Source organism: Camelus dromedarius, chromosome 22 (genome assembly GCF_036321535.1).
Source record: "Camelus dromedarius isolate mCamDro1 chromosome 22, mCamDro1.pat, whole genome shotgun sequence".
In the NCBI taxonomy this organism is placed as follows: Eukaryota; Metazoa; Chordata; class Mammalia; order Artiodactyla; family Camelidae; genus Camelus; species Camelus dromedarius.
Window position 1 is genome coordinate 20,700,676 of NC_087457.1, and position 12,642 is coordinate 20,713,317.

The 12,642-nt window shown below is 33.8% G+C and overlaps 1 protein-coding gene across 1 annotated transcript in view; it reads right to left on the reverse strand.

Annotated features, from left to right (window-relative positions):
• Positions 1–10,178, reverse strand: part of SGCZ (sarcoglycan zeta) — a 125,704-nt gene extending 115,526 nt beyond the window's left edge. The window contains exons 1-2 of the mRNA XM_031440419.2: positions 10,108–10,178; positions 3,436–3,537 (exon numbers count right to left, since the gene is read on the reverse strand). Coding sequence (XP_031296279.2) covers positions 3,436–3,537; positions 10,108–10,113 — 108 coding nt within the window. The 5' untranslated portion in view covers positions 10,114–10,178. The remainder of the gene's footprint in view (positions 1–3,435; positions 3,538–10,107) is intronic.
• Between the last annotated feature and the right edge of the window lie 2,464 nt (positions 10,179–12,642).

A 12,642-nucleotide genomic window follows, 5' to 3' on the forward strand; every position in this document is an offset into this window, starting at 1 on the left:
TTTCCTCACAGCTCTGCCAACACAAGAACCTAAAGAATGCAAACATCTTTGCTATCTGCAGAGTTACTAGAACTGGAATTATCTGGTCATAATTCCCTGGCACAATATACTCTATCATGCAGGATGCTAGGATGGGGAGGAAGTGATGAGATACCACCTTATCTAAGGATTCTTGAACAGAAAAAAAAAAAAAAGAGAGAGAGTTGTTCAGCTAATATCAGATTAAGTTAGATAATATTTAAAGTAGTTTTAGAGAACTCATGATGCAATTTTTTCCGGTAAGAATTGGTGAAATGTAGATAATTTAACCACCTTAAATACTCTGAACTCATGAAACCCTGAGAAACATTTTAATTACATTAAAAAAACCCCGGCGATTATAAGTCTTAATTACCTGATACTGCAAATATTTTAACCTAATGTTAGACCACACGTATTAAAGACTCATTCAGAATGTTATAATATATATAAAATGTAGCCTCAATTCCATGTTCTTCAATTTTTTCTATCTAAAGAAAACTATATATTTAACTTCACAAATGTTCAGTGATTAACTGTCTGAAAATAATGTTAATTTTGAAGATACATTAAATTCTAAGATATTTTAAACATAGAATGTGTTTTTTTGTGTGCTGATACGATGGACCACTGAAAAAGTCTAATTTTTTTTTAAAGCATGAAGAAGAGAGTAAACTGTATTGGATAATAACAGAACTTCAGACATTGATAGAAATTTGGTGGTGGGGTAAGGGGCCAGTTAGCTTGTAGGGTAGAAACAGTCCGTGATTTATTAAGTTAGGGGACTCGATATGTGTGTCTGGGCAACCGCATTTTCTGACCAATAGACATTGATACCTTTCCATGTATAGGATTAAATACCTATGTAACCAGAAAATAATTTTAAATAAGAAAATTCTTTATTTCAGAGTGGAATGCTGGCTAAATGTAAAGAAGGCAACCCACTGATATTAGTGCAGGAAAACACACACACACGCAAACACATACGCAAATCAAAACTGCAGGGAAAAAATCTGCATAAATCAAAATTGTTGTACTCTACTATTTTTCTCAGCTTAATTGAATCTTTATAAGTACCTTTCAAATTTAGTAGATTTCCTTATCTTACCTACAGGAACTCTGACATTTGATCCTAAAAACATTTGAATATATGAATATGTGTGGAAAGACTGAAATGTATAATGGAATTAAAAAATAATGTAAAATCTCACTCTACTAGTATTACTGAAATTTGTGTGTTCTTTCTTAAACTAAGAATTAAGTGTTTTGATAAGTTTCTACCAAATTCACTTTATTAATGAGAAAATTAAGGCTCAGGAAAATTGTGGCTGGCTTTTTAAAACAGCAAATGAGCTTTATGGCAGAGAATAAACAACTGCAAGCATTCATGGACTACAGAATCCTAACATAGGGACTGCTAAGAAAAGACGTATTTTTCTCTTTATTTAAAATATTGATTTTTGTGGCATATGCGTAGAAACATCTTCAAGAAGTAAATAAACCTCCTTCTTTCTCTGCTCTCTAGCCAGACCTCCCGTCTGACTGCTGATGGAACATGCTGCCACCTGCCTAGGCTGTACCATGCTTTGCAGGTACTGAGAGGCAAATGAGAGGAGACACGGTTAGACAGGCACAGGGCTGGGGATGTGAAAGGGAGCATAGAGATTCCACTCAATACGGTGGGTTTTAGAAAGGCTTGTGAATTTTCCCAGGGATAAGTTTAGAAAGCTCACCTGCCACCACCTAACACTTGAATAACATCAGTGAATTCTTTCTTATTTGGTCCATAGATGGAGTGAACATACTTCCCCGTTTCTCAGGAGAATCCTCGTTTACACCTTGTTGCTATACTCTCAAAAACGTTCCAGCTGGGAAGGCAAATTCTGTGACCTTCCTACTGGCAGAGGGCTTCACAATCCTCTAAACCCTATTCCCAGGAAGCTGCATCAAATTGTTCTAAAATGGCTCTGAAGATACATCTGTTTTTTTGCTGTTCTGGGCTTATCCATAGGATGCATTTTGAAGAGGTTCCTGCCTATGATGACTCTCACCTTCTTCCTGTGTTAAGTACTATTTTGATTTCCATGTTAAGTTTTCATTTCTTCAAATATAAAACAAAACCAAGAAGGAATCAGTGAATAACTGAGTGGTGGTGCCTTCCAATCAGAGGGAAGATATGTGTAAGCATGCTATTTTTTCAGTATTCCTAACAATCAAGTCAAATAAAAAGACCATGTAAACTTAAAAAAATTTTTTTTGTTTAATTAGTTTTGATAGGTTAATCATGTAGGCTCAGGTGTTCATACATGTGTCTACTGCATTGTTTATTCTCTGACCAAAATCAAGAAAGTACAGTAATCTTAATACAAAATTTCCAGCACCCAGAGTAGTAAGTATAGTATATCAGGAAGGTTCACTCATAACAAAATAAAATTTAAACTTAGAGTGTTCATGAAAAAGAATCCTCTGCTCTGTGTTCACTTTGATATTTAAGGTAAAAATAACCTTGAAGCAAATTAAAAATTTTGGCTCACTACACAACTCATTTGCTAATATATTATATTGGTACTATTAAAACATGATTTTAGTCTAAAATAGACTTTCATATCTATGAAATAAGGTTAATAATCTTTCCACATTTTATACAACAAGCTTTCTAATTTTTTATTTTACTAAATTATATTCCACACATACACACATTTCCCAGGGGAAAGCCCATTACATTTGAAAGATACTAGTTTGATTTTGAAGCACCAGAGAATACTTACTACCTTCTGGGAAATAACACACTTAAGCCAAAATGAACAATATCTAAGCTATAATCTTTTGACTTTTAGCATGCTGCTGGTGATACAACACACATAAGCAACACACACACACACACACACATACACGCGCACACGCACACGCACACACAATTTGAAAGAATAAATATTCTTAATGGTTTTAAATAATGTAGATCCAGAAATAAATTTAATTTCTGTACTAAACTTTTTGTCATCTCTTTTAGAAAATGCATATCCATTAAAGTTGAAAAGATGTATAATATATTGAATTAAAATAATTTATTCAAGAAAAATTCTTGCAAAAATTACTCAAAATATATCAAGTGCCCCTTTTGGAATTAATATAACAGTGGATTTTTAATGTCCATTAAAAACAAAGAGGCATATTTTATAGACTAACAGAAGCAACACTTCAGTTTAATTCAAAAAGGCTCTCTAATTTGTCACTCTGAAACTAACCTTCTCTACTGGTTTTTCAATTGTTTCGTTGTTTTGATTTCTTGAAGTAAGTCTTTAGCTTAAAGCGACTAAATGTATACTGAAGAGATAAGGGGGTGCTGTCCTCCTATTTCAAGCTAAAACATAACCTCTAAATTATCTTTTACAGTAAGCCAAAGCCAGTATCACATACCTTTCGGGAATGAATTTCTTTCACATACAATGGAAGTAGAAACTCAGATATACCTTCAAGTCGGATTCCCTTCTTGGTGACTCTCAGATTTCCCATACCATCCTACAAGCAATGAAATATAGTTCACTTTTAGGTTAATTAGAGAATGAATAACTGGCCATAATTTTCTCAGGCCTAAATTGAGGAAACAGTAAGCTCAAATCGGTGATGATTTAAGGAAAATGAGAGGTGGAATCTGCTTAATGAATGATTGCAGCAGTTTGCATGCATATAGAGGGCGCTGTTTAAAATGAACAGGAAAAGAGGAGTAAAAAGGACCTGGTATCTTCTTCCAGCACTAACAGAGACTAGGACTTATTTGTGAATAAATTCCATACTTTCTTCATGCATCAATCATTTTAACTACTTATTAGGTATAATGATACTTGCTACCTGACTATTGGAAACAACTCTCTTTGCAGAGAGACCTGAAAATATTTTTACATGACAATTATACACATATTTCTACCCTAATCAAATAGTCACATTTGTACAATAATTTTAACAAGCAATTAATGATTGATTAGTGTAAGAAAGCATGGTGTTTTAGTATTCTAACCATAGGTAAAGCCTATGTCCTCTTCTTTAGAAAATAATACTCTGTTGGGAGGATAAAACAGTATACAAATAATATTTATGAGACAAAAAATAAATAAAAAGAGTAAGAACATAGTACTGATGGGAATTAAAGAAGGGAGATTTCATATCTGGTAAGAGAGTAAACCATTTCTTGTGGAAGAGACTATGATAAAGGCCTTAAGAATATGGAGTCCCAACAGAAGATGTCCCTAGAGGGAGGAACAAAATGACCATTCTGGTCACACTTAGGAAATAGCATGCCATCCAATCTGGCTAATGGAATACTGTGAGAGGAAACAACTGGGAGTCTGTTTTGAAGCCAGAGTAAGGAAAGCCAGGAATGCAAAGCTAAGGAGTCTGTATGTACCACAGCCTCCAAGAGAAGGAACATAAAAAGTTCTGGAATAGCTTAATGGCTTGAAATGATCAGAGTTTTGCTTTAAGTTTAATCTGGCAGAAGTACTATGTGGAGCTAACTGACGGAGTAACAGTAATAGGTGTGAGGAATGTGGTAGAAGAGCCACCTCCACAAAACCTGGTGACTCATTTTATCTGGAGATACTGAAAGGAGGGCCATTTACAATTAACCCAAGGTTTCACCACTATGCCTATATAAGGACATGTAGTGATTTTTAAAGTTGATATAGTGGAACTTGTAGGTTCAAAGGCAAAAACAAGTTCAGCTTTGGGCATTTTAAATTTGAAGTGTCGTTGGGAAAAATCAGAATTTTATCCGTCAATCAATACACCTGTAGAAAGTGGGCTGGGGGTGACAGTCACTAAGTCTTGTTTGAATCTATCATGGTGGGTGAACAAGTCCTGGGTGGGAAAATATTTATAAAACCAAAGGGAAATTGTTAAGATAATGACTAGATCTGTCGGTTGGAAAGACATATTTTCTACATTCTGGGAGGCTGTGATCAGTAGAAGAGGAAAGCCAAGAGATTCTGACGGCCCCAGCCTCAACCCTCAGCTCCAACCTCAAAAGAAAGCTAATGAAGGAGTATAGTAACGAATAGCATTTTGAGTAAGAATTGAAGGACTTTAATTCAGACAAAGAAAAGGACTAAGAAGAGAGAAGAGGTGGTGGGATCTCAGTCTTCTCATGGAAGGAGAAAGTAATTGATTCTAGTTGAATTAAACTTGGGATGAGATGAAGGAATTCACTCCTAGAGGTTTGAAATTAAAGCTGACATTGGAAATGCCTAATAGGCATCCACTAAATTTTTTTTAATATGAAAATTTCAAGCATTACTGAAGACAAATTGTGATGAGGTAATAGGCCTACTACTGTTTCCCTGAGACGGAGATGGTTTATACCAGCTTTAGAATATCCTCTCTCACTTTTGAAACTGAAAAGTGTCTCTGATTGAGACATTAGTTACATGGTCACTCATCCACTGGCTCTAATTTGTTTTCCGACATTATACCTATCTAGGAACAGAAATGGGAAGAATTTAGAGTGAGAGAGATTCAAAACTGAGGGTTTGCTTGGCAGGAATGGCAGTGAGTCAAAAGGATGTGGCTTTCTACAATAACAGAAAATGATCCACCTCAAATGGCTGACCATGATTTTTCTCTCATTGGATAGAGACACGTAAAGCCAGGACAGCATTGTTGAGCGACAAAAATTGCACAGGGTAAAGAGGGGCAACTGACAGTAAATTAATGATCCAGTTCAATAGGAGTTAAATATAAGAAATATTAAAACGAGTTTATTATCAGAAAATGGAACCTCAGATTTTGAGATCTTCACAGTGAGAAAATTTCCAGACACGATGAAGCCTAAAGACCATCTGGGCAGGGGTGGCAGAAGTAGAGTGGAAACAGAACTCTCTCTGTTTCAGAGAGCCAAGATATTAGAACATATCAAGTGACATGTGGCTTTAAAACGTTATTTTATTTCAGAGGAATTCTCTTGACTAAATCTCCCACAGTGACGTATATGTATATTCTCAAATGCCTGCCTGAAGGAAGTGTTCCGAAGTGTCCCCCATGGAGTTGCTTTGCAGTAGTAGATGTTAGATTATCTCAGGGTAATAGAAACAAATTCTATCATGAATGTCATTCCTAGTTCAATATTAATCTTTAAAAAAGTTTTCATGAGGTGGCTAGAAATAAAAGAATCGGACATCTGAAGTTAAGTGTGATATTACCTATGCTATATGCATATTTAATTTTGGAAAATTTTGAATGTTACGCTCACTGTTTTCTTCTTATATTTTTTACATAATGTGTGATTTGGAGGCATATAAATAATTATATCCTATTTAAAGTAGATGAAATGGAACTCCCTGTGTGAATGCAGAACAGTGATTATAGTATTGCGTTGTGAATCTAAACTGCTCCACCATGTCCACTAGTCCCTCTCCTGTTGTGTCAAAAATTGAATTTTCAGTTTCTCTATATTATCTACATGTTGTTATAAAATACGTGAAGCCGTACAACATATATTCAGTATATAATCAGTCTGATCCTCACTGTCCTGTACCAAGTCCACTAATAAATTATGAGATGATGAAATAATCTGGTTTTCTTTCTGCAGGAGCATTGGAAAGTCAATTTATTCCTACTGTCACTACAACTTCTTGATTCACTATATTCCTAGTCCCTTCAACATCTAAAAGGGAGAAAATAATTTCTGGATTTTCTGTTAAGGATGACATTGCCAAAACACCAGAAAATAACAGAATCTAATGTACCCGTGGTCCAGGCCCCAACCTTGGCTCTACCACCTCCATCATATGTAAGCATAACTAGTCTTTTTGCACCTTAATTTTATCATCTGTAAAAAGAATGATAACAGAATTTATGCTAAGTTTATTGCCAGGATGATATGAGGATGTAAAGAGCTTAAACTCATGCCTAACTTATGTAGTACTCAATAGTTTTAACCAATATTAGTATTTTATTAAAAATAATTTAAATTTTATGTCATATTATTATAAAGATCCATATTATTTGTTTTCAGGGATAATCTTTCAATCTTATCATCTTTATCATCATTACAGTTATAGTGCTTTTATTCATCATTTAATAATTCCATAATTAATTCACCTATTTTTGACAGACAATACAGTGTCATTTTAGAATGGAATATGTAGTAGGGCAGCTTGGATTTGAAATGTGGCTACTATTTGCTAACTGTTGACTTTGGCATGTTCTTTAATCTATCTAGATCTAAATTCATTTTCTACAAGCATCAGAAAAAAAAAACAGTTTTCCTCACAGGGAGGTCACAGTAATTTAACAAGATAATATGTAAATGGGTTATTACTGGATCTGGCATATTTTTGATGATTATTTCCTTTAATTGTAGTTTATTTAAAATTAATCATTTAATATCAAATAGAGTTGATCTCGAATCAGCACATGTTTTTTAATCAACCTCTCATTTTCATTTCTTCTTTTCCATTCCCAAGGGCAATCATCTCCAACTTGGCAATTGCTTCCAAATTTACACAGCTTGGAGGGTAGATTCACTTTGTTTACACTGTTACTTTACTGAATCATTCCTTATTCTTGCTCAGAATCCTACAACATCCTTGTAAAAATCATGCTATCACCAAAATTCAAAGGATTTGCCTTTAGGATCTGCAAAAAAAAAATTACAATTTTTATGCACTTGATTTTTTGAAAAAGGTAAGGGATGCTTTATTGAGAAATATTCTTTTGGGAATTTACTATTAGAGACTGACTTTAAAATAAACCACAGATATGCAGGTAAACAGAGAGAATATTGATAGCCATGCTATTTTGAATTTAAAATCCACAATCATAACTTTGCAATGATCTGACCCTAGTTCACTCTGTTCTCACTCACACAAGGTTGTTTAAGACCCTTAGCTGTCTGGTATTAGAAGGTTTCCTGAGTGGCTACCCTCAGAATTTGAATTACTCCTAATGGACAAATGTAATTGTCAGTAAAATGAGAATGTTGACATAGAATTGAGAAAAGTTTTTAAAATTGATGTGATCATTAAATAATAAAGAAAATATGGTATGTGATTAATTATTAAAAAAAAAACTTTTCAAAGAAAGTTGAATGAATTCAGTAGCCAGGAGATAATTAAATATAGATTTTAGACAATTTTTTTCTGGTTAATTCAAAATGAAAAATAAATTTCTTCCAAATTACTAGTATTAGACATTTCAAAAGAAATTGATATGGAAAGAAGGTAAATACCTATTTTTTATGGCTTTGATTATCTAATGATTTTCCTTCTATACTTCAATTTGCATGAGGAAATAACCTGACAGAGGCAATTTAGAGACAAATTGGAGCCTGGCATGGTGGTTATTTGTGAGACCTTAGGAATTAAATATTTTTAATAAAGTAGAAAAACACACAGGGAAATGGAAGTATTAGATGGTTAAAATACAATTACAAACCACTTTTAAATGTCTTTTTGTTATTTACTCTTTCCTGCATGCTAAAGGAATGAAAACATCCATTTAATTTCCATCTGCTAATGAAAGAAGAGGAAATTCTCTTTAAAATATCAAAGCCTTTTCTTTCTCTTACCTGTTTTATACTGATGTTATATATAATTTATAATGAGTTGTTTTTTCCCAAGCATAAGAGAAAGAACAAATAAAACATAAGTTGGCAGCCTGCTTTATCTGTGTGTTTTTACTATGCTGTTTGCTGTAAGCCAGTATTTTATTTTTATTTTAATTGGCCTTCCATATTCTTGTCTATTATTAGAATAAATTCTACAGTAATAAGAACTGATAGAGTTAAGAATTTGACCTCCAATTCAGCTTGTATAGAAACATCTTTCATTGTTGTTAATACCATAACTTTTGTCATCTGGAGCATGATTTATTCCCTTTGTTCTTAACTAAGTTATTCTAAGTATCATAACTTATGATTCACTAATGATCAGAGTTGTGAAGAGGTTTTAAATATATGATACATTAAATAAGACAATAAACATTATACATTGTATCTCTTTGGTGTTCTTTTGGCTATGTGAATGATTTTTAAAAAGCAAAATAAAATAAAATTTAATTTGTTCTCCAAGTTTTTCTCTTATACTATGATTCCTTGACAAACATTTCCTTCTTTTTCTAACAATCCACAGATCACTAGTCTCACAGAACATATGTAATTGTTTAACAACAAAATCATTAGCGTTGAATATATGCTGAAACAAAATAAAACCCAAAGCAAAAATATATTAATCTGACATGGTAGATATGATCTCAATTATCTAGTTACTGGAGGGAAAAAAAAAGGATGTGATAAATAAAGAGACTATATATAAGGTACCAGCAATATATATTCTACACATATATATAAAACATTACTTAAAATAATGGAGAAATAGATCATAGCTATTCAACCCAATAAGAAAGTTTTGAATGCATAAACATTTTTTCTTTAATATTCTTGAGAAACAGTTTTTTACAGGGCATCTTTTGGAATCACTATCAGGAAAAAAAAATCATTGGTGGGGCTGAGACTAATCATCTAATTTTAATTGTATGACGCAACCTTAAATGTGCATAGAAGCACCAGCATTGTGCCACTTTAACATGAAATTAAGCCTACACCTTGAGAATGTGCAAGAGGTAGAGATTTGCTAATGAAGAAGGCCGTGGGAAAACCAAGCAAGCTATTTTTCTTGGTGGTAAATGGAGACAGTTGCAAAAAACCTCAGGCTTCTGACTTAAGAAAAAATAATAAGTAAATAATTAATAATAGTGCTATCTATCCTAAAGATTGTCATCTGTAAATGGGTGACTGAAAAAAAATCCATATTTTAATTTGCAGAACAAGAACATAAAGCCTAAAGCTTCACTATTAGTGTATCTGTCTTCCCCAAACAAGCTTAATAGAATATCAGAATTGTAATGAGCCCAGCGAAAAAAAAGAGTTCAGTTTTTAAATAAATTTAGGAAACCACTGCATGATATATTCCCACTCAGGGATTCATAATGCATATTAGCCTACTAAACACTCTGAGAAGTCTGAAGGAGAGAAATACTTAAGTTTGTCTAATAAAAAGTTCCCCAAACATTTGTCCAAAGGGTCCCCCCAGCACTCACCCACATTTTGGAATAGGTAGAATGACGTCTCTCTGAACACACGGTGGAAATACTGGTTTAATCACTTGTATTTTATAAACTCTGAAGGAAGACCTATTTTAAAAGGAGGTGCATTGTTCAGCATGAAGACTCAAAAAGAGGTGAAAAAAAAAAAAGAGGTGATTAAAGACTTAAAAGCTACTATGTCTCCACAAATATTTATTGAGAGTCTTTGTAGAGTACCACTAAATTCTATTTATAATTTGGCTTCCCAGGTATCTTTAAATACTGGATAGACTATGCTAAACATTGCTAGGAATTCGGTCTGCTTCAGAGATGTAACATTTTGTCGTCAGTAAGAAGCGAGAAGGAGAGGTAACGCTGAGCCCAGCTCTGGTTTTTGCATGTGTACGTCAGTTACTGTAAGAATAATTTAATTGCTAAAAGGAGAATCACTTCTTGACTTGAACAAAATCACATTTCTGAATTTGTAAATTAAGAATAAGACCTTAGGGTATTAGTAACTCTACATAGGTAGTCCTTACGGTAAGGTCTTGTCTAAGAATTTCTCCCAAACCCCCATGACAACATCTTTTATTTCTACCCTAATTATGGATTTAATCCTAATAGCTCTTAGTTCATAGAGCAATTTAGCAGATCCTGAACTAACGGCACATTATCACAACAACCCTGTGAAACAGACACATTATTGCCCTCATTTTATTTAACACACACACACACACACACACACACACACGCACACACAAAGTTAATTGAATTGTATGCAGCTAGTAAATTAGCACAAAGTCTAGTGCTCTCACTCTTAGTCAATCTAGCAAGTGTAGGGATAGAAAATGTAAGCTAAATTTATTTTATTATGTAACTCCATTAGGAATGTTCTAATATTTTCTAATTATTATGTCTGAATTAATTTGTATCTCTTCTTCTTTCTTAAATTGTCCACCTTTTAAATTAAAAAAAAATCCTTCTCTAATTGACTTCATTTATGAGCATATATTTCTCTTTTAGCTCAGATCTGCATCATGGTAGTCTGAAAAAAATATTTCTGGTAGGACAAAACTCTAGTTCCAAATGATTACAAAGTTCATCTTGAAAAATGAGGCCCCCAGAACAAATATTGCTATTTGTACTGTCATAGACCATTTTAAAGGAGTCTCAAAATATTTTCTGTAAATAAAAAATCTACCATTTCTTATTCTTCTTATGAGCTGCTTTGTAATTCCCCCATCCTACAAAACTAAGTTGTGTGTATAGGGGTGTGTGTGTGTTTAGAAGAGATGAGTTGATAGAAGGGATAAGGTAAAATTAACTTGTTGAACTTGAAGTTGTAGACATTCTACAAGCCTGGGACTGAGGGGATATTAGGGCCATGTCATTAAAATAGGACAGAAACCCCATGAAGACACAGATGAGCAAACTGATTCTCTGTGGGAGTAGGCAGAAGGACAATGGATGAGAGTTTTCTGACTCTGGGTTGCTTTGTGGTTCACAAATTGTCTAATCCCCACGACAGTTTGGCATTTGCAAATAACGAGTTTATAAAGTGGTACCATTTGCTCTCTCATAAACTAAAGGAGTCTCTTCTGAAGATTCTCCTCACCATCAAGGGGAAACTTTCATGTTGAAATTCAATGGGGCATCTCTCAGCCAAATCTTATAAGACCCCATGAACTCCTCTGAAAGATGTTATAGATTTCATCTACCCTTGAATTTTGAGGATTTTTTCCCCCAAAACATGTAGTCTAGCATCACTTCTTTAATATAAAAATACAAGTTCCAATACAGATTCTAATAATAACTATCCATTTTGAAAATATTTAACATGATTTTTTCTACATTTTATCTATGCTACTTTATTATAGTGCTAAATGACATCCTTTCCAAGTTTTTTGTTTTGTTTTGTCTTGCTTTCACAAACACACATCAGCTTGTAAAGGAACCATTCCTGAGGGAGGCACCTCCTTCCCCCTCAGCCACCACTTCTCAGTAACGTTGAGAAACTGCCCTTCTGTTACTTAGCTCTGCCATGCTTGCCACAGATGATTCAAGCAAGAGCTGATAACTAATCCCAAGCCGATCAATCAGATACTTTTACTAGTATATACTGAATTCAAACAAGCAATTAAATGATCTATCTTTGAATGTAAAACTGAGAGTCAACTTTGACTATACTTTAAGTTAGGTAGAGAAAGCCAGAATAAGTCTAGGTTAAGAGAAGGAAGAAAGGATAAAAGAGGCTAATTCCATTAACTCTCCCTGTTCCTAATTGTTACTGAGCCCCAGATGCGTAACTATCCTTCCTAGTTTTTGTTTTTTCCAACACTTCTTTTAACTTCATGATTCCACAAATTCTCTTTCCCTCTCTCTCCTTCTCTCTCCATGAACTCCTGATTAGTTTAGTAAGAGAACAATTTATTCCAACAGATTGCCTGGTTTATATATCACACTCCTTCACATTCCTTTTTGGTGAAAACACCTACTTCTGTGGCTAAAATTCTTTTAGTTAAATCAGGCTCCTGCCACTGGAACTTTGCA